The 25,412-nt window shown below is 41.2% G+C and overlaps 2 protein-coding genes and 1 pseudogene across 6 annotated transcripts in view; 2 read left to right on the top strand and 1 right to left on the bottom strand.

Moving 5' to 3' along the window:
* The window catches only part of CYP340C1 (cytochrome P450 4C1-like), a 30,322-nt gene extending 9,416 nt beyond the window's left edge, over positions 1 to 20,906 (top strand). For 3 of the 5 annotated variants that reach the window (XM_028187739.2, XM_089738779.1, XM_089738782.1), the window contains exons 2-11: positions 1,001 to 1,161; positions 2,223 to 2,312; positions 6,481 to 6,591; positions 7,592 to 7,777; positions 10,010 to 10,206; positions 11,140 to 11,203; positions 12,573 to 12,756; positions 14,206 to 14,357; positions 16,718 to 16,894; positions 18,460 to 20,906. In XM_028187739.2, coding sequence (XP_028043540.2) covers positions 1,002 to 1,161; positions 2,223 to 2,312; positions 6,481 to 6,591; positions 7,592 to 7,777; positions 10,010 to 10,206; positions 11,140 to 11,203; positions 12,573 to 12,756; positions 14,206 to 14,357; positions 16,718 to 16,894; positions 18,460 to 18,626 — 1,488 coding nt within the window. In that variant the 5' untranslated portion in view covers position 1,001 and the 3' untranslated portion in view covers positions 18,627 to 20,906. Of the gene's footprint in view, positions 1 to 361; positions 477 to 1,000; positions 1,162 to 2,222; positions 2,313 to 6,480; positions 6,592 to 7,591; positions 7,778 to 10,009; positions 10,207 to 11,139; positions 11,204 to 12,572; positions 12,757 to 14,205; positions 14,358 to 16,717; positions 16,895 to 18,459 lie in introns of those variants that run through there. The other 2 variants (XM_089738780.1, XM_089738781.1) reach the window with 2 other exon arrangements.
* Positions 20,907 to 21,666: 760 nt separating this feature from the next.
* The window catches only part of LOC149499767 (cytochrome P450 4V2-like), a 31,362-nt gene continuing 27,616 nt past the window's right edge, over positions 21,667 to 25,412 (bottom strand). Inside the window, exons 9-10 of the mRNA XM_089738787.1 lie at positions 22,886 to 23,050; positions 21,667 to 21,946 (exon numbers count right to left, since the gene is read on the bottom strand). Coding sequence (XP_089594913.1) covers positions 21,786 to 21,946; positions 22,886 to 23,050 — 326 coding nt within the window. The 3' untranslated portion in view covers positions 21,667 to 21,785. The remainder of the gene's footprint in view (positions 21,947 to 22,885; positions 23,051 to 25,412) is intronic.
* Positions 24,040 to 25,094, top strand: LOC149499768 (uncharacterized; annotated as a pseudogene).

Below are 25,412 nucleotides of genomic sequence, written 5' to 3'. Positions count from 1 at the left end.
CTAGTATGGCTTTCACTTGGGGTTTTCATTAAATGCCTTGCAGATGACTGATTTCGAGAAAATAGGTATGTAGCTTGCGCAGGTATGGATGATGATGAACGAGATTATCAGCTGATCTTGTGGCGAGACGATCCTTACAAACCACTGATGGTATATCGATTAAATACTGTTACCTATGGTACCGCTTCGGCACCGTTTTTAAGCTGTAGATGTTTAAAACAATTAGCTCAAGAGTGTGAGGTTCCGTATGTGAAAGAAACTATTAATGATAAATTTTACGTGGACGACTTAATTTGCAGTGCAAATAGTATTTCAAGATTAAATCATATTTACGAAGGTACTGATAAGGTTTTAAAATCGGCGATCGGTTTTATTGACTTTTATTGCAATTATTGAAATACACTGGATTCAACCGAACACGAGTGATGACGGAACTGCCCCTCAGCCATCCCTGGCGCCGTCATATTCTATTGTAGGTTACCATCAGCATCTGTTCAATTTTTTGTTAGTCTTTAACTGAGCCTGATAGTTTTTTTTTTTTGTAAACTATTTTCATTTTAACTTTAATCAGCTGTTTTCGCCAAGTCATGGCGACGACTGACTGGTTGTAGTTCTTCTGAGATTACAAATACTAATTAATGTCAATTAAACATTTGATGTGTCGAGCCTAGTCCGTAGTCAACACAACGTGAATGTCTTCACCGACCTTTAAACATAAAGTCGAAGTCTGAATTGAATTCCACCAAGGTTGCCTTTTAATGTCTTTTTTTTATTGCTAAGGTGGGTGGTCGAGCTCACAGCCCACCTGGTTTCACCTTGTGTTAAGTGGTTACTGGAGCCCATAGACATCTACGACGTAAATGCGCCACCAACCTTGCGATATAACTACGGGCTACCACCACAAACAGACCGGCTATGATGTATAGGACTGAAAATGTGGTTTAATCCCAAGACTTTCTTAATATTACTAATAGTACCCTTAACTATATTTTTGTTGTAGAATGCTGCACGTTGTAATATGGTTTTTGTTCTGTGTGACTGTTTACGCGTATTGGAGGACCGTGTGTCGACGGAGGAACATAAAACTGCCATCTCCACCGGATTTGCCTCGAAGATTGCCTTTTATTGGACACGCTCATATTTTCTTTGGTGACAGCTTGCGTAAGGAAACCAGTACTTAATTATGTTCAAAACTCTGCGGTTTGTCAAGTTCCGTGGCCACCAGATTGCTTGAATACAGATATTTTGGTAATATTGCGTGTTTGGCTACAAAGCAATCCGTTTTGGTTTCCCAGTCCTTCTTATTCGTAGCTTACTCGTAGCTCGCATGACCTTGCGCCACAAGCTACGATGACACTCGCGTTGTACAATTAATGTGTTGTAGACCTGAAGCTAAACTACTGGTGGTAGCTACCACGACCTTGCCTATATCTGCCGTGAAGCAGTAATGCGTTTCGGTTTGAAGGGTGGGGCAACCGTTGGTACAGGTGAGACAGGTACGAGAATGCTCCAAGAATACACTTCTACTAGAGAGTGTCTACGGGTAAAACGGCACGTGTAATCCACCAGGGCATTGTAACACTTAATAAGAGGGCTAGCTTTTGCCCGCGACTTTGTCCGCGTGGGATAGTCCACCAATAATGCTTTATTTTAGAACAAATTTGGTTAGCATAAAAAACGTTATAGTGAGCCAGCCTTAACATATAGACATATGCTGTCGCGGACTTTTTTTTAGATCTTTTAAAGAGGAACAATTCTGTCATACATTATTTTAGCGAAACTTTAACCGCCTATAAACCTTCTTCGATAAATGGGCTATCTAACACTGAAAGAATTATTCAAATCGGACCGGTAGTTTCACAGATTAATGCGTTCAAACAAACAAACTCTTCAGCTTTATAATATTAGTATAGATATTATGTACATGGCACGTGTTGACGAAAGACGTCCTCGACATTAGAATCGTTGCGTGGTAATCACTGATGGAATGGCCCACTGCAAGCCACCGTAGATACCACTGGCCTGTGCAACTCTGGCGTTGGTCAGCCATGCTAGAAGGATGGGAAAGACGGTCAATCATAAAACATAAGATTGCAGATCACGTCTCGAAGTGGGTGGTAGCAATCTTTATGTTAATTATCTCTAGTAACCAATTAACGCTAGACGGGTCGCGAGCTCGTTCCTTCATCTAGTATAAAAATCATAGCATTGAATTTTTACAGATGCTTGGAAAGTTATAAAATGGCTATCAAAGGAGACAGACAAGAGAGGTGGAGTAGCTTCCATTTCAATGGGGCCTCACAGAGGATTCTGTAAGTGGAATGATCATTGTGTTTCAAAGATGTTATGTTGTACAAGTAGACGATATGTAGCTGTACTGGTTGTAGGCCGTTCTAAAATCTTTAAAGGTTTTTCTGCTAGCTAAGATCTGCAGATGAGCGTAAAGTTGATACGATATTGTATTATAATACAGTAAGCTGAAGGATGTGGCGTTCCGCCCACACGAACCATCCGTTCGCCTAGCATTCTAAAGTCCTAAAGTATTGACCCCGGGATAAAATATACTGCTGTCCTTTCTGTTTTTGTGCCATATCTGATGAGGAGTACTCTGAGGAATTGTTCGTAATAATCCCATTTTACCATCGCACCTCCCGCGTTTGAAGATGAGCTCATACGTACTCTTTGGGACGGCTGCGCTCAATCACAGTGCGTTTTCAAAGAGCTGTTTGCTAGAAGGTGCTATCGATGAAGCGCTATGACTCCAAGCAAACGCTATGACCTAAAATTTTCCCAATGCTTGCTTGCTGTTCGAACGTAAACAGTTTTAAGCAAAACATGGAGTGGTCTGCTTCCGTCTCGTTCGGAATACGAGCACTGCCATCCTCATTACGGGTGGTAGGATCTCTTGTGAGTCTGCACGGGTAGGTATCACCGCCCTGCCTATTTCTGCCGTGAAGCAGTAATGCGTTGCGGTTTGAAGGGTGGGTCAGTCGTTGTACTGTAAAAACTGAGACAGAACTATCTCAAAGTAGGTGGTGGCATTTACGTTGTAGATGTCTATGGGCTCCGGTGATCTTTTAGCATCAGGTAGACCGTGAGCTCGTCCACCCACCTAAGCACCTAAGCTAAAAAAGTAAAAAAAACACATTACGCACATACTGGATTCGTATCTTACAAATCAAGCGCTGAAGAGATGATATTTGATATTATTCAAGGAATAAATGTGGTAAATTGTTTCTTTTTTTACAATCATTGATTCTTTTGCTTGATATGGTGACCGCCAACCTGATCTAAATCTCATTTGTATTGTAATAGCTGGTCCATATTTCGTGTCAGGAAGCATGATAGTCTCGCAGCAAAAATGGACATGTCTGTGGTACCTACACCAGCGGACACACTACGACCTACCACCAGTAAATGCCAGGTGGCGAACACAATATGGTACTCAGAGGACGTCGCTTCGGATCCTCTAGTTATTATTCCCTTAGTCGCCTATAACGTCACTCATGGGAACATAAAATGGGTAAATCGGGACGTTGTCATTGAACACACCTGGAGCTAACTGATGAAGACATTAAGTAGACAATTAATTAAACATCGATAAGATATTGCACCTTTATTTAACTACATTTGTAGCCTTGAAGTTGCAGCTGATAATGACACCATTCGACATGTTACCGCATTTTATTTACTCCTCTTCTTGTGTTTGTTTTTATGTTTAAAAAAACTCGGCTTATTGTTTTCGTATTCGTTCCACATTCGTGTCGACGATTGTGGAGAGTATCATAATATATTATAAACTTCAGTTTATCACTCACCACTATACATAGGCGGCACTGAAAATTTCGGGAATTAACGAAGTGACACAACATTACTATTTAAAAATGTATTTATTGCTTTTCGAAGTATTCTCCGTGAAATTTGACACATTTTTCCATACGATGGAACCAATCATTGAAGCAACCATTCCATTCGGAAGTTGGGGTCTCCAAAATGGCCGTTTTGTAGGCATCCACAGCTTCTTCAGGTGATGAAAATCTCTGTCCACGCAATTTATTCTTTATTTTAGGGAAAGTATAGAAATCATTAGGGCCTGCTCCGCACTAAACGCTTCACTTTCCCCCCTCTGCCTCTTCATGAGTTCTGTCTCATGCGAGGTTTGGATGTTGGTTGTTGAGCGACAGGAGGTTTTAGTCAGTTCGACTCTGACATGCCCCGCCCTCCATCCCCAGTGGAGGGCGGAAGTCCGGCGATTTCCGCCTGACAAAAAAAAAAAACAGGGCTTAGGTCGGGGCTGTACGGCGGATGGTCTAATAATTCTATGTTTTCTTGCTCTAAAAACTCTTTTGTTCTGTGCGCGGTGTGAGAACTCGCATTGTCGTGATGGAGGATGATGCGGCGGTTGCAGTTCTCTTTACGGAGTTCAGAAACGACCTGTGGCAAACAAATGCTAGCATACCATTCTGCATTAACCGTTCTTTGTCCCCCAAGAGGAATAGTCGTAACATGGCCGGTTTTGGAGGTAAACGTAGCCACCATTTTTTTTGCAACACTCCGTGCACGAACAATTTTTGTTGGCTTTAACTCATTTTCGAACACCCAAACTCGTGACTGGTTTTTTGTTTCGGGTTCGTACGCGTATATCCAGGATTCGTCACCTGATACAATGTTGTATACAGCATTTGAGGATCCTGCGTGGAATCTTTCGAGAGTTCTGACGCACCAAGTAACGCGAGCCGCTTTTTGCTCTTCACAGAGCGAATGCGGTATCCATCGGGAAAAAAACTTTTTTACACCTAATTGTTCATGCAAGATTATTTGTATTTGACTCATGCCAATGTCTAAAGTTGCCTGAATTTCGCGGTATGTCACATGTTTTTTTTTTTTTTTTTTTTTTTATTGCTTAGATGGGTGGACGAGCTCACAGCCCACCTGATGTTAAGTGGTTACTGGAGCCCATAGACATCCACAACGTAAATGCGCCACCCACCTTGAGATACAAGTTCTAAGGTCTCAAGTATAGTAACGACGGCTGCCCCACCCTTCAAACCGAAACGCATTACTGCTTCACGGCAGAAATAGGCAGGGTGGTGGTACCCACCCGCGCGGACTCACAAGAGGTCCTACCACCAGTAATTACGCAAATTATAATTTTGCGGGTTTCATTTTTATTACACGATGTTATTCCTTCACCGTGGAAGTCAATCGTGAACATTTGTTGAGTACGTATTTCATTTGAAAAATTGGTACCCGCCTGCGGGATTCGAACACCGGTGCATCGCTCAACACGAATGCACCGGACGTCTTATCCGTTAGGCCACGACGACTACAGCTTACGCACAGCATCAACGTTTTCTTGGGTGACTGCAGTTTTCGGACGACCTTGACGGAGATCATCACTGAGCTTGACACGTCCACGTTGAAACTCAGCAAACCAGCGATAAATTGTGGTTTTGGATGGGGCTTCATCACTAAATGCAGAAATCATCCGGTCAACACACTGTTTTTGTGTTAAACCACTTCGAAAGTCATAATAAATCATCGCTCTTGAATTTTCTCGAGTCAATTCCATTTTCTCAACGACTAAACAAGTTTGACAAAACCTCGTGACAAGACCGAAAATCTTTTTTTAAATAAATAAATGGTATTCGATTTTTAAAACGAAGGAGTTTTCAATTAAAAAGATTTTAATATGACAGGAACATGGAAACATTCCATTCCCGATACTTTTAGTGCAGCCCTCGTACCTACTACAAGGCAGTAACGCGTTTCGGTTTGAAGGGTGGGGCAGCCGTTGTAACTATACTTGAGACCCTAAATACTAAAACTTATCTCAAGGTAGGTGGCGCATTTACGTAGTAGATGTCTATGGGCTCCAGTAACCACTTAACACCAGGTGGGCTGTGAGCTCGTCCACCCATCTAAGCAATATAAAAAAATCTTTCAATGATTCCATTTTACATTCATTTTGTTTAGAAAGAAGAATTTCGGAAATATCGTTAATCACAGTTAGGTATTTTAAAATAAATTAAATTTAAATCATATAGATGCTTATAGCGTGCTGCTGATAGGCCGTGCCCTTGTCAATGCCATGAGCAACAATCACTCAAATGCCACTAGGTGGACCACCGCACAGTCTTCGATAATTGTAGATATTTATGGAACCTAAGCAACGTGCGTTCGGGTAGGTGTTGTGATAATTATATTAAACGGGAATATCATCGATGTAGCCGAAGTCAATTAAATATCAATTACTGCGGATATCTGAAAACTCACTGGTAAAATCGGATCTTGATAAAATTTAAACGAGACTACACGAGAAATACCATCTCTCAAACATGTACAAAATAAGTTCTGCAAATCGGCTTATCTACAAAAATGTTCTGAGCCAACGCACACAACGCAACAGCTCACTCAATAAACACACTTTAAATTAATTATTTCAATATTACGAATTTAAACATTTAAATATTTGGACAGGTGTTACTGATCCCGACGACTGCCTCACTATTTCCAACGTTTGTCTAAAAAAGGACTACTACTACAGTTTTGCTACTCCTTGGCTCGGGAACGGCTTGCTCACTGGCAGCGGTGGGTTGAGAATCTATCTTATTTATAGATAATAGATAAATTAAGTCGTGGCCTAATGGTAAGATGGTGTAGCCGAATCGAGCGATACGACGATACCAGCATCATAAGCCCAGTGGCAGGTAATCATTTGCCACTGGGCTTATATGAGATTATTTTTGTTATTGTAGGTACTTAGCGAAAATACGTACTTAGCGTGTCTTCGCGAATGACTCTATGATGAAGAAACAACAGAAATGAAGTTTTTAAAATTTACAAATATATGTAATTAACAGTATCAGTGTGGGTGTGAGGCCTTGTGAGCCCGCGTCGTTAGGTACCACCGCCCTGCCCACAGCTGCCGCGTTGGAAGAGTGCTTCGGACTATATAAGAAATATAAAGTCGTCGTGGCCTAAAGGATAAGACGTTCGGCGCATTCGTATCTAGCGATGCACCGGTGTTCGAGTCCCGCAGGCGGGTACCAATTTTTCTAATGAAATACGTACTCAACAAATGTTCACGATTGATTTCCACGGTGAAGGAATAACATCGGGTAATAAAAATCAAACCCGCAAAATTATAACTTGCGTAATTACTGGTGGTAGGACCTCTTGTGAGTCCGCACGGGTAGGTACCACCACCCTGCCTATTTCTGCAGTGCAGCAGTATAATGCGTTTTGGTTTGAAGGGTGGGGCAGCCGTTGTAACTATACTGAGACCTTACAACTTACATCTCAAGGTGGGTGGTACGTTGTAAATGTCTATGGGCTCCAGTAACCACTTAAAACCAGGTGGGCCGTGAGTTCGTTCATCCATCGCTGTAAAAAAAAAGTCCTTTGGGATATTAAGTGAAAAGGTTTTTCGAACTCCGAGAACAAGAGAAGAGATCAGACATAACGTCTTAGATACACATACGGGTGTCGGGGTTTCCTTGTGTGTGATATTGTGTATGAGCTTAACAGTTTCACAGGCGATGTACAGGCCTTTAGTCTTAACAGTAAGCCTCTGATACGCCCTTTTCAGTTGCCACTTGGAGGTTGCATCGCCGACTCTTAGGGCCCGCGTTCAGTCAGCGGGTGCTCAATGGTTTCATCAGTGCTTTCAACTGCAAGTCGAGGGCGCTCGTCACCCAGCTGGAGGACCGGGTCGGGCGAGGGCCCTTCGACCACGTCCCCTACCTGTCTTTCAATAACTTGGAAACTATATGTCGTGAGTATTCATGTTTTTTTTATTGCTTAGATGGGCGTTCAAGCTCAGCCCAGCTGGTGTTAAGTGGTTACTGGAGCCCATAGACATTTACAACGTACCACCCACCTTGAGATGTAAGTTGTAAGGTCTCAGTATAGTTACAACGGCTGCCCCACCCTTCAAACCGGAACGCATTACTGCTTCACGGCAGAAACAGGCAGGGTGGTGGTACCCACCCGCGCGGACTCACATGAGGTCCCACCACCACGCGCGGCGCTCGCTCGCAGCCTTTTCAATTCAGTGCAGTATTGCAGCTATGTTCGTTCGCGTTAAGAATGCAGTTAATTATCATTGTTCGCCGCCTCCTAACCAATCAAATCTTTTCAAATTACAAGGTCAAGTTCACAGTGACCAGTTGAAAGCACAGCTTCGAACGCGACGGTTGTGTCCTATAATTGTGTTAACTGATTTATATTTAAATAAATGAATACCCCACCAATTCGTAAAAATAAAAGTGGTTCGTAATTCACAGTGGGGCAGAAAAGTAATTTACAATGTTTTAAAGTATTTTAAACAGTCTGATTTAAATGTGACTGTGGACAGCATAGGACAAATATTTTATAACGCAATTTGGTTAGCGCTGATCGATGGAAGAAATGCCGCGAACCACGTCTTACAAGAAGAAAATACCATGTGGTGTTTAGATGATGTCATGGAACTCGCTAGTCGGCATCGATGCGCCACTTAGACAAAGCGGCACGACACGAGAGCCCTCTGATCGTGGCCGTCGGTAACTATAGATTCCCGATCCTACGGACAGAATGGAAAGCAGTCGATGTCGCCCAAAACACGTCATTTCGGATCCTCCCGATCCACTAACGGTGTTTTTAGACACCTCAAGTACCGGTCATCGTCCTCGTCGAATCCGTCGCTTGCGACGAAGGGCTCGACGAGTAAATTAACTCTCAGACACAGCCCACTGAGTTTCTCGCCGGATCTTCTCAGTGGGTCGCGTTTCCGATCCGGTGGTAGATTCTGCGAAGCACGGCTCTTGCTAGGGTTCGTGTTAGCAACGTCGTCAGATTTGAGCCCCGCGAGCTCACCTACTAGTTAAGGTTACGCTGAAATAGCCTTCTCAAGGCTATCAGCTTAAGTAGAAAAAAAAAGGAACTCGCTGCAGAAAATTCTTTTATTATAAATACTAACGAGAATACTTTAAGCTTATTAAACTTTAAGAATATAATTAGTTTCAATGTTCACACCACAGTGAAAACACCTTTATTTACCCTTCAGCCGTCTGGTGTAGTGGTAAGTGACATGGTCACTACACAAGGGGGTCGCGGTTTCGAATCCCGCCAAGGGAAGATTGTACTTGTATGATAAATATAAATGTCTTTTCCAGGGTTATGGATGTATATTATTAAATATTAAATATATGTACGTGTATAATAAAAAATCTTACATTTATTTCCGTTAACTGGTACCTGTAACACAAGTTATTTACGAACTTAGCACGGGACCAGTTAAGGTGGCGTGATTGTTTTAAAAAAAAAAAAAAAAAACGAGTTGCACTCATATACTGCATTCTTAATGCGAATGAACTATAGGTTATGATATGCTCTTATTAGATTATTTTTGTTATTGTTGAAAATTTATGCGTATCAGCTCCGACGCGCGAATGTTATGTTATGACGCGCTGAGTTTACTTTGAACGTTATTGTCATTGAATATTTAGATTTATTTAAAATAAAGTATGTAAAGAAGGCAAATAAATGTAACTCTTATAATACTGATGGCACGTAGATATTTTTATTCATATTTATATTGATTCAATAAATATGATTTTGCGTCATATATTAGTTACAGAGAAGTGCTTGTGACAGCAATGAGTTGTTCTACGAGTATACGTACGGAATGAATTGATTTCATTTGTTACTTCACCAAGTCTTGATTAGCATATTGTTAATGTTACATATTTGTATATTATTTAGTTTAATTCTAATTCATAAAAGGTTTAGGTCAAACACCTTCCTGCGTTGTGCTCCCCTATTACTTAAACATCACTGCGTAATTTGCTTTGAACAAAAATTACTTAGCAGTTTTTTTAGACCTGTTTAAATACATTTAAGTATGTATACCGTGAAAATACCTACAAAATTTGTCGACCTGGGCACTTGCCCCGACTGCCCCTAGTGTAAATCCACCACTGTCTTTATGGCTATTTACGTTTGAGTATCATGAGTAATTTTTCAGAGACAGCTTTGGGGATCAAGATGGAGGATCACAGTGCGGTCAACCAGCAGTACGAGCAGGCTCTTCACGACATCTTCGCGGTTCTCACCGAGAGGTTCCAGAAGTTCTGGCTGCACTACGACTTCGTATATAACAGAACTAAACTCAAGGAACGAGAGGATCAGATCATTAAAGTCTTGCATAACATGTCTAATACGGTGATTGTTTTAGTTAATTTTACATCGTCTCAAACTTTTTTCGTCTGTGTGTTGCATGTCGCGTGACGGTCGGCCGCGGAGTAGGGATAAAGTGAAAGGCGCTCGTCAGAGCAGCCCAGGGTCCTTACGGATCCATCAGATCCAATAACCGTTGCATTAGATGCCTTCAGCTCTAATACTAGGGGCAGGCTTAGGGACCCCGGTAGCCGTACTCGTCGAACTCGACAAAGAGGTCGACGTGCAACCTAACCCATGCATCAGCCCGCTGAGTTTCTCGCCGGATCTTCTCAGCGGGTCGCGATTCCGATCCGGTAGTAGATTCATTCGCGAAACAATTGCTCTTGAGTTGTTAGGTCTCCTTCGGAGGCGCTCGGGCAGTTGTTAGCAAATCCCACCCCTCTTGGCTGAGCCTTTGCTCGCCCACCTGTCCTGGTGAAACTGGAAAGGCCTTCAGGCCACCAGTAAACTTTCAATCATAAAAAAAAAAAAAAGAGCAGCCCAGGCCAATATTGCGGCGCCTATAGTTCGCAGCAGCTGACCGTGTAGTGTATAGACTATTACTCATTTGTGCCAGTGCTCCACGAAATTTTGTTTGTTTTTAACAGTGTTTAATGTAAATGTTGTTTGTCAGAGTTAAATGTCTTTAATGTGAAAAAAAGTTTCACCTTTTTCATAAAACCACATAATCCTTTTTATTATTACGTGAGTTAGAGGATCCACAATCTAACGGTGACCGTCTCGAAGGATGTGGTTACTTATATCGGGTGTAAATCCGACAGGCGCCTAACATATACTTCACGAACGAGTTAAACAGAAGTCGCAACGACGAAGGAATAATAACGTAAATTCACAAGTTTACGAATCAACTGGCGCTAGGGGAGCCGGTGAGCCCCTGGGCCGCGCCGTGAGCCTCACTGACCGTTTTGTTCTCAGGCTCTGCAACAAAGAAAATCTGTTTTCTTGCAAGAACACGACGCGGCCTCCGACAAGCCGACAGGTATACAACTAGCATTCATACTCTCTTCGTAGTTATTGTACAGACGAATGAAGGAGTCCGCGGCCTGCTTGGCGCGCCGACCGGTATCGCAGCGTCAGTGTGGCCTTCCACCGTGAGACATGAGGTCCGAGTCTCAATTGTAGTGTATAGAGGGTGTCCGCTCCTCACTCCGTCGATTGCTTTGCCGCGGCACTAGGCAGGAGCGTGGCTCTTAGCGGGTCGCGATTCCGATCCGGTAGTAGATTCGTTCGCGAAGCAACTGCTCTTGAGTTGTTAGGTCTCCTTTGAAGGCGCTCGGGCAGCTGTTAGCGAATCCCACCTCTCCTGGCTGAGCCTTTGCTGGCCCACCTGTCCTGGTGAAACTGAAAAGGCCTCAGGGCCACTAGTAATCCTTCAATCATAAAAAAGAAGGAGCGTGGCGCCGTTCTGAGCGGCTTATGAAACGTCCTCCACCAGCAATCGCCACTAAGAGATCTCAGTACGCTGACGTATAGTAATATTTAGAGAATGTTGCTGCCCATTCTTCGGTATTCTTAGTCTTTATCCTTAGTGATCTGGGAATCCAGGGGAGAAGATGAAATATGTACTTAACAAATTTTCACGATTGACTTCCAGGATGAAGGAATATTATAATTTGCGTTATTACTGGTGGTAGGACCTCTTGTGAGTCCGCACGGGTTGGTACCAACTTGCCTATTCTTTCTGTGAAGCTGTATTGGATTTCGGTTTGAAGGGCGGGGAACCCGGTGTAACTATACTGAGGCTTTAGAACTCATATCTCAAAGTGGGTGGCGGCATTTACGCTGTAGGTGTCGTTGAGAGGGTCGAGGCTGCGCTGCACGCTATCTTCACTCTAGCAGACTGGCACCATGAGGAGGGCAGGTTGCTTGCAGTGTTGAACGCGGGAACCGAAGAGCTCATTCCGGCTATGGCCATGTCCCTCTACAAACGAGGCTTGTGGAGAGTATTAAGCGGTAGGTAGCGACTTGGCTCTGCCCCTGGCATTGTTGAAGTCCATGGGCGACGGTGACCACTCACCATCAGGTGAGCCGTGCTCTCGTATGCCTACAAGGGCAATAAAAAAAAATATATAAAAAAAACCCCTACTCAATCCGGCTTCTGACCTTGGGTGGAAATCGGACGTTGGGCGAGAGAATACAAGGGGAGTCGTTTAATGGGTAGAGTCTTAAAATGTCCCTGGGCCCGCGCTCTGCTCCCAACATCTGCAGACTGTCAAGTCCCACATACCCTGCGCACCCACGGGCTTCTAGGCACCTGTCCAAAAAAATATGGTATCTACGCACACGTCTGTGTAGTCCGACTTCAATTTGTGAGATACAGTACAGAGGGATGTTTCTTGATGTTTCAGATAAATCGAAGACATTTATAGACATCATCCTAGAGACGTGCGGCGGAGCGTTCAGCGACAAGGACGTGAGGGAGGAGGTGGACAACATCATATTCGCTGGACACGACACCATCTCGACGGTGCTGACGACTGCGCTGTCGTTGTTGGGCTCGCACCCAGACGTTCAGGATAAAGTCTACAACGAGTTAGTATCTGTGAGCTACTGCTTGCTGTGCCGGACAACTTGGTACTAGGTCGTGGACCGCTGTGGTGGCCGCCATACACGTCCAATTTAAAAGACAACTCAATTTTACGGTTTTTATTTGCGTTGACTATTCTTTTTTTTTATTACTGCTTAGATAGGTGGACGTTAAGTGGTTACTGGAGCCCATAGACATCTACAACGTAAATGCGCCACCCACCTTGAGATATAGGTTCTAAGCTCTCAGTATAGTTACAACGGCTGCCCCACCCTTCTAACCGAAACGCATTACTGCTTCACGGCAGAAATAGGCGGGGTGGTGGTACCTTCCCGTGCGGACTCACTAGAGGTCCTACCACCAGTAAATATATAATATAATCATAATATATGTTCAAACGTATGTAAGTGCAGACCAGTTCTCAGCATTAGGCAGCGGCCTGACTGTGCCCCTGACAATAAAAAATAACAAATACGTCGACCAGAAGCATCACTTTTCGTTGCAGATTTTGCCAAATAAACACTGTCCACAAATATGAAGAGATTTCACGATCACCTGAATTACTTCAGATCAACCCTTGTTCCGCCATAAGCGGCAACACTCAGAAGCTTTGTGATTCCCCTCCTTTTATAATTGTGATAAACGTAAAATGACTTTTTAATAAGAATGCGAGGAGAGATAGAGAGAGAGAGAGAGAGAGAAAACATATTTTATCGCACACCAAAACACACAACATCAGATAACAGTCAACAAGCAGATGCGTTTGTCGGCGGTCTTATACCTACCCGCGCGGACTCACAAGAGTTTCTACTAACAGTAAAAAAACAAAATTCTAATTTGATGTCCCGATGTTTCAAATACTTGACAGCAAACGTTTGAAGAATAAATACGTTTTGAGAAAACGTTAAATATACATAAAATACTATGTATTATAATTATTAAAGGTCGGAGTAGGTAGATTGATTTAAGGTCGTTGACTTCAAACGGAGATGATAATATGGATATGCCTCCAAAATACCGGAGCTTCATATTTATTGTGATATTTGTTACGGAATTTTGCAATTAGCATGAATCTGTGCTTAAGGTGAAAAACGTATTAATAATATTAATCTACGCTACCAGTGCTAGCTAATGGTGAAAGAAATTAGTATTTTATTTTATCCAAAAACGCCTTCGAATAGTTACACCGTATTTTGTTCCTTTCTGTTGAATTAGAAATGATGCTTGTCAGTATAAAACAAAACTTAGACAGAGATTTTTGTTACTTTATCTCATAAATATAGAAATTGTATCCGATGAGGATTAAAAATTTTTTTTTTTTCAATTTAAAAAAATAATCATTATGGATAAAATGGCATATCCATATCGACCGCTGATTATAATTGACAAGACCGACAAGTGTTGGTCCCTCTGGTCCCCCGATGCACATAGTGTGGAGTGTCGTGTCCTCACAGAGTGCGGCGCGTGCTGGGTGATGCGGAGCGTGACGTCACCAAGGAGGACTACCTGCGGCTGGAGTACCTGGAGGCCGTGCTGAAGGAGTCCATGAGGATGTACCCCGTGGCGCCCGTCATCGCGAGGTACTCCGACGCAGAAGTGAAGCTGAGTAAGGATGCGTTTTACTACTAAAAGCTGTGTAAAGTTGCAAGACGTTTTCATGGAAGCTCTTTACGTTTTTACCAAACATAGTATAATTTTAACTAGTGGTCGAAACCACAGTAGTCGAAATTCGACTATAACTAATTGAAATTATAAGTTTGTACACTATTATGATTCTATTGTCAGACTATTAGACTTCTATAATCACAGATTTCGCCAAGACTACACTTTAGACAAACATTAATAAAGACAAACAATATTACTCTATTCTCTATTGGCCACAAACTTTATGCAATAAGAAAAGTTTGACAATTTATAAACAGATAGTATGCATGCGTGTGTGTGTCAAATACATGGTATAATAACCGGCAAACTTCTTGAGCATTTGTCGACGTAGTGGGGGTAAGTTTGCGCATGGTACACTCACGTGCAAAAACATTACTTACTCTGCGTCATAATGCTATTAAATTATTAAAATCAACATATGTATTTATTTATATATTTATTAGAACATCAACAAAACATATAGGTTAATAATTGTAATAATTTAATCTTGGAGTAAAATAGATATTCCTTCTATTAAGTCAAAACTAGAGCTGTTGCCAGGTCTTGGTTCAGTTGAAGCGAAGCTGGTATTTGTAATTTTTTTTTCTTGACATCTTGACCATCATCATCATCACTGTTTTCATCACCCGAGTCGCTATCATCGTGATTAGTCGACATAGGGCTCATCGGTGTAGTTTACAACTCGGTCGATTCGGTCTTCTTTTTTGTCTATAATTAATTATTTTTTGAAGATATTCGATTCGTAGTAATCGAATGCTACTTTTTTCAATTACCAGCTTCCGATTATTTTCTGTTCTTTTTTTCCATCTAAAGCCTAGCTCTTTTATAATACGTCGTAAGCTTCATTCCGAGCCATTAAAATTTATATCTTCTTTAAAATTTTCGAAGCCTTTCTACGATACGGAGTTTCGCTGCTTGTTATGTAGTTATTATGATTACATCTTTTTATTACAGATTGATGAAACTATCCATTCCGGTAACTTTCTTCTTCCCTGATCTTTTCTTACCCGGAGTCCGAAACACGGCGAGCAAGCCAGAGCCTTTAGCTTCCTTAATAATGCACCTAACAGTACTCACTGATGGTTTTGTTACTTCCGAAGTCTGTTTTAATTTTTCCATATCATTCTTCCCCTGTTTTATAATGAAGCAATATACGTCGTACACAATTTTTCTACCCTTTCTTTTGAATACTACACTGGTTTGTCGCGGCATAGTGTATGTTTTATAAAAAATCAACAAACACTCAACAAATAGCAATGGCAACAAAGTCCACAAGCAATTATAACAAATAACTTAACGATTAATAACGATAGACTTTCCACTGTACGCAAGCGTACTTTTGGGAGCAAGCGGAATGAGGGCGCAGTGCGGGACGCAGGGTTCGACTGATCTACCAATAACGCGCTCGATACGATTTCCCCTGCCGTCGCGCCTCACCCTCACCACCAAAGTGATCTAAAATTCGGTTCTGCGCAGTCAAGGTCATTTGCTCACGAAGTTTGCCGATTACTATATGTAGTGTGTGTATCTTTTAAGCATTATTAAAAAAAAATATTAGCATTTTGCACTTCTTCTCTATATTCTGTATAAGTGCGGAAAATTTCATACTCGTCCGTCCGCGCAATTTTCGTAAAAAAGGATACAAAGTTTTTGCTTCACGTATATTAATTTAATTTTAATATGTTATTTTAAAAGTTAAATTCCTTCACAAGCGGCGAGGTCAGAACGTTGTCTCTCCGTGTCCTTATAATTTCAATAACTATTTGGACCTTCGAGAGTTTATGACGACTGTCCCACAGAATTGAAGAAGGACCCGTTTGTCTTGGTGCCGTAATTCCAAGGAGTATCCCTCCAATCCTCCAAGACCTGAGTGGACTGTGCGACCTGAGCTGTGGGACGTTAGGGCAACTCTGTCCACACTCCTCCTAGTTCGTCATTCGGTGCTACCATTAAATCTTTATGAGTCGCCTCGTCTAGTTATGAGTACAACTACATCTAGACCCTTACTTCGCGGGATATTTTACTCCGAACATATAAAAGTCAAACACACCAATTTAACAATATCTATAATGTGTACAATGTTATAATATAATATAAATTAAAAAGAGTAAACAAAACTAGTCACTACAACATACCAAGTGAAACTAAAATTAGGTACGTTTTTACATTCAAGTTAGATCGACGCGCGCGAATCTCGCAGTATGACGTCACGGGCCACCTGCGCGTTCGGGAGCTCCGATCGCATCCGATGACGCCCGAGCGCGACCGAGTGTTGCACGCTACATACCCTTCTCTTTACAGAAAACTACACAGCCCCGGCCGGTAGTGGGTTCATACTACTGTTGTGGGGGGTCCACCAGCACCGTATCTGGGGAGCAGACGCAGACCAGTTCAGGCCCGAGCGATGGCTGGACGCGGCCTCGCTACCAGACCCCTCGTTCTTCGCCGGCTTCAGCACCGGCAGGAGGAGCTGCATCGGTGAGTTCTGCGTCCGGTCGGAGGGTCGGTGCGCCGTTGGTATTTTCACGAAGATAAGCAAATAAACTTAGAGATGCCAAACCAAGGTCACTCCGTTACGAATGCGAAGTGATGGAGAATATCGTAGTGATATGCGAGTTCTTGTTTGAATTTTAGAGAATCGCAAGGCAGGTGGTTGTATAATAACCGGCAAACTTCTTGAGCATTTGTTGACGTAGTGGGGGTAAGTTTGCGCATGGTACACTCACGTGCAAAAACATTATTTACTTTGCGTCATAATGCTATTAAATTATTAAAATCAACATATGTATTTATTTATATATTTATTAGAACATCAACAAAACATATAGGTTAATAATTGTAATAATTTAATCTTGGGGTAAAATAGATATTCCTTCTATTAAGTCAAAACTAGAGCTGTTGCCAGGTCTTGGTTCAGTTGAAGCGAAGCTGGTATTTGTAATTTTTTTTTCGTTATCATTATCTTGACCATCATCATCATCACTGTTTTCATCACCCGAGTCGCTATCATCGTGATGAGTCGACATAGGGCTCATCGGCGTAGCTTACAACTCGGTCGATTCGGTCTTCTTTTTTGTCAATAATTAATTATTTTTTGAAGATATTCGATTCGGAGTAATCGAATGTTACTTTTTTCATTTACCAGCTTCCGATTATTTTCTGTTCTTTTTTTCCATCTGAAGCCTAGCTCTTTCATAATTCGTCGTAAGCTTCATTCCGAGCCATTAAAATTTATATCTTCTTTAAATTTTTCGAAGCCTTTCTACGATACGGAGTTTCGCTGCTTGTTACGTAGTTATTATGATTACATCTTTTTATTACAGATTGAACGAAACTATCCATTCCGGTAACTTTCTTCTTCCCTGATCTTTTCTTACCCGGAGTCCGAAACACGGCGAGCAAGCCAGAGCCTTTAGCTTCGTTAATAATGCACCTAACAGTACTCACTGATGTTTTTGTTGCTTCCGAAGTCTGTTTTAATTTTTCCATATCATTCTTCCCCTGTTTTATAATGAAGCAATATACATCGTACACAATTTTTGTACCCTTTCTTTTGAATACTACGCCATAGTGTATTTTTTATAAAAAATCAACAAACACTCAACATATAGCAATGGCAACAAAGTCAACAAGCAATTATAACAAATAACTTAACGATTAATAACGATAGACTTTTTACTGTACGCAAGCGTACTTTTGGGAGCAAACGGAGCGAGGGCGCGGTGCGGGACGCAAGGTTCGACTGATCTACCAATAACGCGCTCGATACGATTTCCCCTGCCGTCGCGCCTCACCCTCACCACCAAAGTGATCTAAAATTCGGTTCTGCGCAGTCAAGGTCATTTGCTCAAGAAGTTTGCCGATTACTATACCAGAGGATTTTACTGGCGCACAGTCGTAGCACCGATACTAGTATGATGGGCAGATAAGCATTAGGTTACGAATGATTCTTTTTTTTTATATAATATTTGTTTACACAATTTGTGACCGGGTGTTTCTGGGTTTTATACAATAAACTCAACTGAATCATTTGTAATTCCCAGGTAAAGTGTACGCAATGATGTCGATGAAGACGACTCTGTCGTTCCTGCTGAGGCGGTACCGCGTCAGCTCTGACGTCACCGACTTGGAGTTCAAGCTTGAGGCCATACTGAGGCCGCACAGAGGACACTATATAGCCATCGAGAGGAGAAGCAAAGATCATAAATAAGTTAACTGAAGATGCGACTGTCAGGAGCCAAGCCCCGCACCTCATGATCCAGCAGCAACCCACACTCCGCGTAATGCTGTGTCGCGCTCGGGCTTGGGATAAATAAAAGTCTTCACCGTAGTACAACAATAAACTCAACAGAACTGTTCCCACAGTCCCACAGTCGCCGTTTGGTTCCGAGTAGAGCTGGTGCACTCAGCGCGACATGTCCACTACTTCCGAGAACATTTTAGTACCATTCGTTTCGATGTCTGTCTTCACGATTGACTTTCACGGTGAAGGAATAACATCGTGTAATCATAATCAAACCCGCCAAATTACTATTTGCGTAATTACTGGTGGTAGGAGCTCTTGTGAGTTCCCACGAGTAGATACCACGACCCTTCCTATTTCTGCCGTGAAGCAGTAATGCGTTTCGGTTTGAAGGGCGGGGCAGCCGCTGTAACTATACTGAGACCTTGGAACTGATATATCAAGGTGGGTGGCGCATTTGCGTTGTGGATGTCTATGGGCTCCAGTAACCACTTAACATCAGGTGGGCTCTGAGCTCGTCCACCCATCTTCTTCTTCGTCGCTGCCTTGGTCACCTTCCTCGCCGAACCCGTCGCTTGCGACGAAGGGCTCGACGAGTAAATTAATCCACAGACACACTGAGTTTCTCGCCGGATCTTCTCAGTGGGTCGCGTTTCCGATCCGGTGGTAGATTCTGCGAAGCACGGCTCTTACTAGGGTTCGTGTTAGCAAAGTCGTCAGGTTTGAGCCCCGTGAGCTCACCTACACGTCAAGGAGAAGCTGAAATAACCTCCCAATGCTATCAGCAAAGGTAGAACAAAAAAGCGGCACTTCCTACAGCATTTAATTATTCGCGCGCGCACTCCGGCGGCGGCGGCGCGTTACTTGCATTCGATAACACTCACTGCTTGCATATGTTATTCGTTTATAGTTTAGGGTTTGTTAATACTTATAGTATGTATATTTTGTATAGGTTAGTTTGATTTCAAGTTCTTGTTTTTTTTTATAAACCTTATAATGTACTTTTAATTTTAATCTAAAAAAAATTCCCAATTACAATGCTTAAAAATAATAGTTTAGTAATTTGTGATTAGTTAATACATATTTGTTAGCTTTGGTCAGTGATACATATAAAATAGGTTATTTTTCTTGACTTGCTTTGGTTAGTTAGTTTTTTTTTTTTTTTTCTAAAAGTCAGGACGTTCTCACAGTTAGACCTTTGGAAAAAGTACGTTTGTTAGCTCAGGTTAGTATCAGGTTAGTAATACACACTTCGTTTGTTTTCTATACTTAAAATATTAGGTTGCCACGTCTTAATAGTTATTAAACTGTAATAAAGTTAAGCTGTGTAATAATCTGTAAGTGTTTATAATTTAATATTATGATAAGTACGTGTTTTTTATTACTTTATATTACTTTAAATTAGATTTTTCTAAATACCATGACGGTGTTTATAAACCAAAAGATATGCCAAAAACTGTGACCCAAAGTCACTATTCCACGCGGACGGAGTTGCGGGCACAGCTAGTGATATTTATAAAAATATATGCGGCTCCGAATTGAAAAACTGTCAATTTTATTTAAATGAATTCTTGAATCTATGCTATATTATTATAAAGATGAAGAGTTTGTTTGTTTGGTTGAATGCGCTAATATCAGGAACTACAGGTGTAACACCGAATTGCTCATTAAAAATTCGTAGTAAGTCAATCTGGCAAATGCTCCCTCCAACAGTTCGTCTTTTGTTACGATTCACTTAAAAAGGCGTGCATGCGCTAGTGACGACTCATTCCGAAGCCGCGCCAACCAGCCATAGGAAAAGTCGTGAGAGTACACTAATTTTTAGATCTGTATAAGAATGTTTTAACATTCAAGTCTTTAAATTATGCCCGATGTAATTTATCGGATTCCAACAGTCCCGTAAATCATGATATTTTACATATTGGAATACGCTCCGTGGTACGTAACGTCCCGGAATTGTCTCCAGATCTAAGTACTATACTGACTGACGCGAGGGAACTGGCATAACATCGAGCCAGGATCCTATATTCAGAATCACCGTATCCTACACAGAAAGATACGTATTAACTTGTAATATTTTGTTTCATCGCAGAACCTGTAATTACCCTCCATTAATTTTATAACCCTAAGAACTGTGTAATCTAGATTAAGTATATTTAGTTTTCTTTTTTTGTATTTCTTTTAAAATTGTATACATGTGTGTGTGTGTGTTTTAAATTTAATATATTTAATTGTTGTGAGACGGAATGTCAACTTTTATTTGTATATAAGGTGGTTATATACATATATGGCGCCCTGGGATAAATTTCTTTTAGAGTACATTATCTCCACTGCGGCTACCGGTGAGTGTAACCAATATACCGTTACACTGGTCATCTTAGAAGATATCGCAGTTTTAAAATAACGTTGCGGCAAAATAATGATCAAGCGCGTAATATTGATGTACAAGACGCCGGCCGGCCGGTGCGCGGCGGCACAGAATAAGAACAATAACCAGACACACCTAAATCACTTCAAGATAGGCTTCGAAAATTATAGATTTTTCTTGATTTCCCCAGTATCCCATTATAAGATCCTGATCCTGATGATTACAGGACCATTCGGGAAGTCTACCCTTTCGAACCAAAAAAAGATTTCAGAATGGGTTCAATCATTCTCGAGAAATCGGTGAACATACATAGCAAAAAAAATGGTGGTCGAATTGTTAACCTCCTTTTTTTATCTTCCGTCTTCGTAATTTTGATACCTTAAATAGCTCCTTAACATTCTATTATTGAAAAATATTTTCACCTTCTATTAAGTAAAGTAACTATTCCACGTTGACGATGTCACGGGCAAAGGCTAGTAATAACATAGAAAAATCAATCAATAACTGACAGTGATTACTGTAAATAATTAAATAATCTTGACCGTTGATATTGTTGTGTAAAATTCCTGAATTAAGTGAAGGTTATAGAGAAAATGATTATGTAATTATAAATATAGTAGACTTTTAATGTGGGTTTAAATGGTTTTTATTATTAAATCATTAAGTTTTGGCGTGTCATTCTATGATTACTTTATAGATCAAAATTTTACAAGTATTGTTTACAAGTATATTATTATATGGTATGCGAATTAATGTTATCACGTCTTATTCCTTTTGTCCAATTTAATATGATGCCCAGTTGCCGGCTTCAACATGATGCCCAGTCGATGCTCGGTGTTCGAGATGTCTCCTGTGACTTTGTAATGACGAAACACGTGGACTAGCAGTACTTTCAAGGACATCATAGCGTAGACCTTTCCTGCACAGAAATGTATGGGAATCGGATATTGACTTTCGAGGAGTTTAGGATCCACTTCAATTTTCGAGCTGACGATACAACGAGTCAACCGGTGGCATCGCACACTGTGGAATCCACGGTCTTCTTGTTTCAAAATGGTTATCGAAGCCTGCTGACATCGGAAGGGAATGTCGGCGTCCACCTTGAAATATGAGGTTTTAGTCTCAATTATTGGAACGAAGTTCGTTATGGGACGATGCGGAGGGGTACCCTAACCGAGAAAAAACGTCCGTAACGTAAGATTTTTGTCTATTTAAATTCCTGAATCGCGGTGACGAGATGTTACACAGTTGATAGACGTTCTCGTATTTCTCTTGCTAAATCATACTTACCTGGCGTAGGGATACCGTGATCATGCAGGCGGTTCTCCTAGGGCGAGGCTGCTCCATTACACTGCGGAGTGGTTGACCCTTACAATTATTTTTATTTTTATCAATAAAAAAATCTTAATAAAAAATGTATACCCGAATAATTATTTTCTTTACACCTCAAATAGAACTTAAAATTCATATTTTTATAATATGGAACTTCGTTCCTATCCGGTGTCCCACGATACCACACATCTTTTTTAGTAAAACAGCTGCTCCATTCATAAAAAGGCGGAATGCACGACTGCTTCTCGCAAGAAATGTGCAGGAACTTGTGCCCAACCACTTATGATGCTGATGTAGAATAATGGATACTTACATTGGAGCTAGAAGAATATAAAAATATATAGTATAGCGACCCGCCCTCGCTTCGCTTCGGAAACATTAAAACAAACATAAAAAAAAAAAAAAAAAATGGAAAAAGAATTTTTCAAATCGGTCCAGTACTTTCGGAGCCTATTCGAAACAAACAAACAAACAAATCTTTCCTCTTTATAATATTAGTATAGATTAGGATTCGATGCCTACTAACCAATGCAATTTCGTTTCCCCATGCTGAAGGGAGCAAAGACATTAAGGTTTTCAGTGAACCATCGTTCGGGCCTGAATTGATGAGCATCCGGTCCCCACTGCGGATGCTGGTGCAGGGTCCCCAACAAAATAATTATAGAGCTTCCTTTGGGTATTGTACAATTTTCTGCAATTTGATAAAAAAATGTCATCGGAAAAACGGCGACGGATAAAGACGATCGTCTAGAGCAAATTCCACTCTGCAACTTTCGTAGTGGAAAGCTCTCTGTACCGTGTCCCGGCGGCCTCATCACCGCATGTCGAGAGGCCGCATCGTTACCACTACCGACGTTATAAGTGGGGGTGCTGGTGATTACGGCAATGTTAACACCACTGAACAATAGTAGCAGACATAAAAAACTGGACTATTTTAAAGTCAGTTGAGTAAGAATGACACTTTTTTTAACGCTGGGAATCACGCTTTACAAATATTCGGTCATGGGGAGTAGCGGGTCAAGTTATGTCAGACTCCAGCGCCTCCAAAGAACAAGAGGGAGAGCTCACGTACAGAAGCCCTCGTCCTCTTCCGAATTCTTGATGGTTAAACTATTGTGGGGAAAGTACATTCTCCCCTACTTCTTCATAATATTTACACAGATACAGTTACTCTTACGCGTTACTGATCCAAGGTCTCAAATCATCATCATTTTCCTGCTTTTCTCCCAGTTACCTGGGGTCGGCGCAACATGTTTTCTCCTTCTATACTCCTCTATCATATACCATTTCTTCGCTCGCTCCCCTCTTATATCGTCTTTCACCCAGTTCATCCATTTCTTCTTAGGTCTACCTTTTCCTCTATATCCTTCCACATTCATAGATAACACTCTCTTACCAACCTCATTTTCATGTGCTATATATATATATATCAAAAGAAAGCTTGTTTATTGGACTACATATTGGTGAAATCAGTTTTCCAAAATACATAAAAACCTGTGAGTAGCAATTGAAAAACTATATTATTATTGAATATTAACGGCCGGCGACCTTGACCTAGGGCAACCCGCGGGCCGCTCGCTGCTACTCACACACGCGCATTTGACCGCGCCACAGACTGAATGCAATTAAAGTAAGCGTCCCAAGAGCGTAAACTCTGATATTAGCACATACAAATACGTTATGGCGCCACCGGCAAAGAAAAAAATGTTCTGGGTGTAAAGAAAATATTGAAGACCGAAGATTCTTACAATGCTCCAAATGTAGTAGATTGTACGATTTATTGTGCGCAAATGTTCCCGAAACACGGTTCTATAGTACGATGACGGAAGACCATAAAAAGAAATGGATTTGTCAGCTATGCAAGTCGCAACAACCAAAGAGTGATAACACGGATTCACCTGCGCGAACAGGAAGATATGACGATAACTTTTCCGAGTCAGAGAACAATGTGACATTTCGTAAGAACAGCAATGTGAAAATCTGTCCATGCATTTCAGCTGATGAAATCCGTAAAATCTTCAGAGCCGAGTTCCAAAGTTCAATGAGGCAAATAACCGAAGGAAACATTACTCAACTACAAGAGATGAAGAAAGTTATCGCGGAGTTCAAGGCGTCCATAACTTTCTTTAACGAGCAATTTGAAGAAATGAAAAATGAGGCGTCTATTCAGAAAACAATAGTTGAGAACCTACAAAAAGAAAACGAGCAACTAATGACTAATAATCTCGAAATTACTGCCAAACTGAGGACTTTGGATCAACAAATGAGAGCGGCAAACGTGGAGATACATTGTGTACCGGAATTTAAAACGGAATCATTGATATCAACGGTTAAACAACTTGGTAACGTTATAAACCACCCTATCCAGGACACTGACCTACAATATTGCTCCAGAATAGCAAAACTAAATCCTGCTAATCCGCGTCCAAGAGCGATCTTAGTGAAGTTCAGCAGCCCCCGCTTCAAGGAATCTTTTCATAAAGCAGCAATACAATATAATAAAAATAACCCCAGTAACCGACTCAATACAGGCCATCTCGGTATCGCAGAAGAAAAGAAGTCAGCTATATTCATAGCAGAGCACCTGACGCCTGAAAATAAACAACTCCATGCAGAAGCACGCGCAAAGGCGAAAGAATTAAACTACAGGTTTGTGTGGGTTAGGAACGGACGGATATATATAAGAAAAAATGAGGAAACTAAATAAAAGTGCGTTAGACAATTTAGCAGTTTAAATTAGCTTAGTATGTTAATAATTGTGGACTCTAATGCATGTCTTAGTAAATATATGTATCAGTAATGGTTACTCATAAAAAAATTAATCATCAAGGATTCAAAACATTTTCGCTTGGACTGTTAAATATACGCTCAATGAATACTGGCTGGGACAAGTTCCAAGAGTCAATGGATACTAATGATCCAGACATTCTTTGTTTATCTGAAACTTGGCTGTACCCTATTACAGATATTGAATCATTTGATTTCGTTAGGAAAGTATATATACAAAGAACATTCACGCTCAAACATAACCTACTCACAACATATATTAATTG

This window comes from Bombyx mandarina, chromosome 26, assembly GCF_030267445.1.
Source record: "Bombyx mandarina strain Sakado chromosome 26, ASM3026744v2".
In the NCBI taxonomy this organism is placed as follows: Eukaryota; Metazoa; Arthropoda; class Insecta; order Lepidoptera; family Bombycidae; genus Bombyx; species Bombyx mandarina.
The sequence above is the reverse complement of the archived record's forward strand: the minus strand, read 5'-3'. Positions and strand labels throughout refer to the sequence as shown.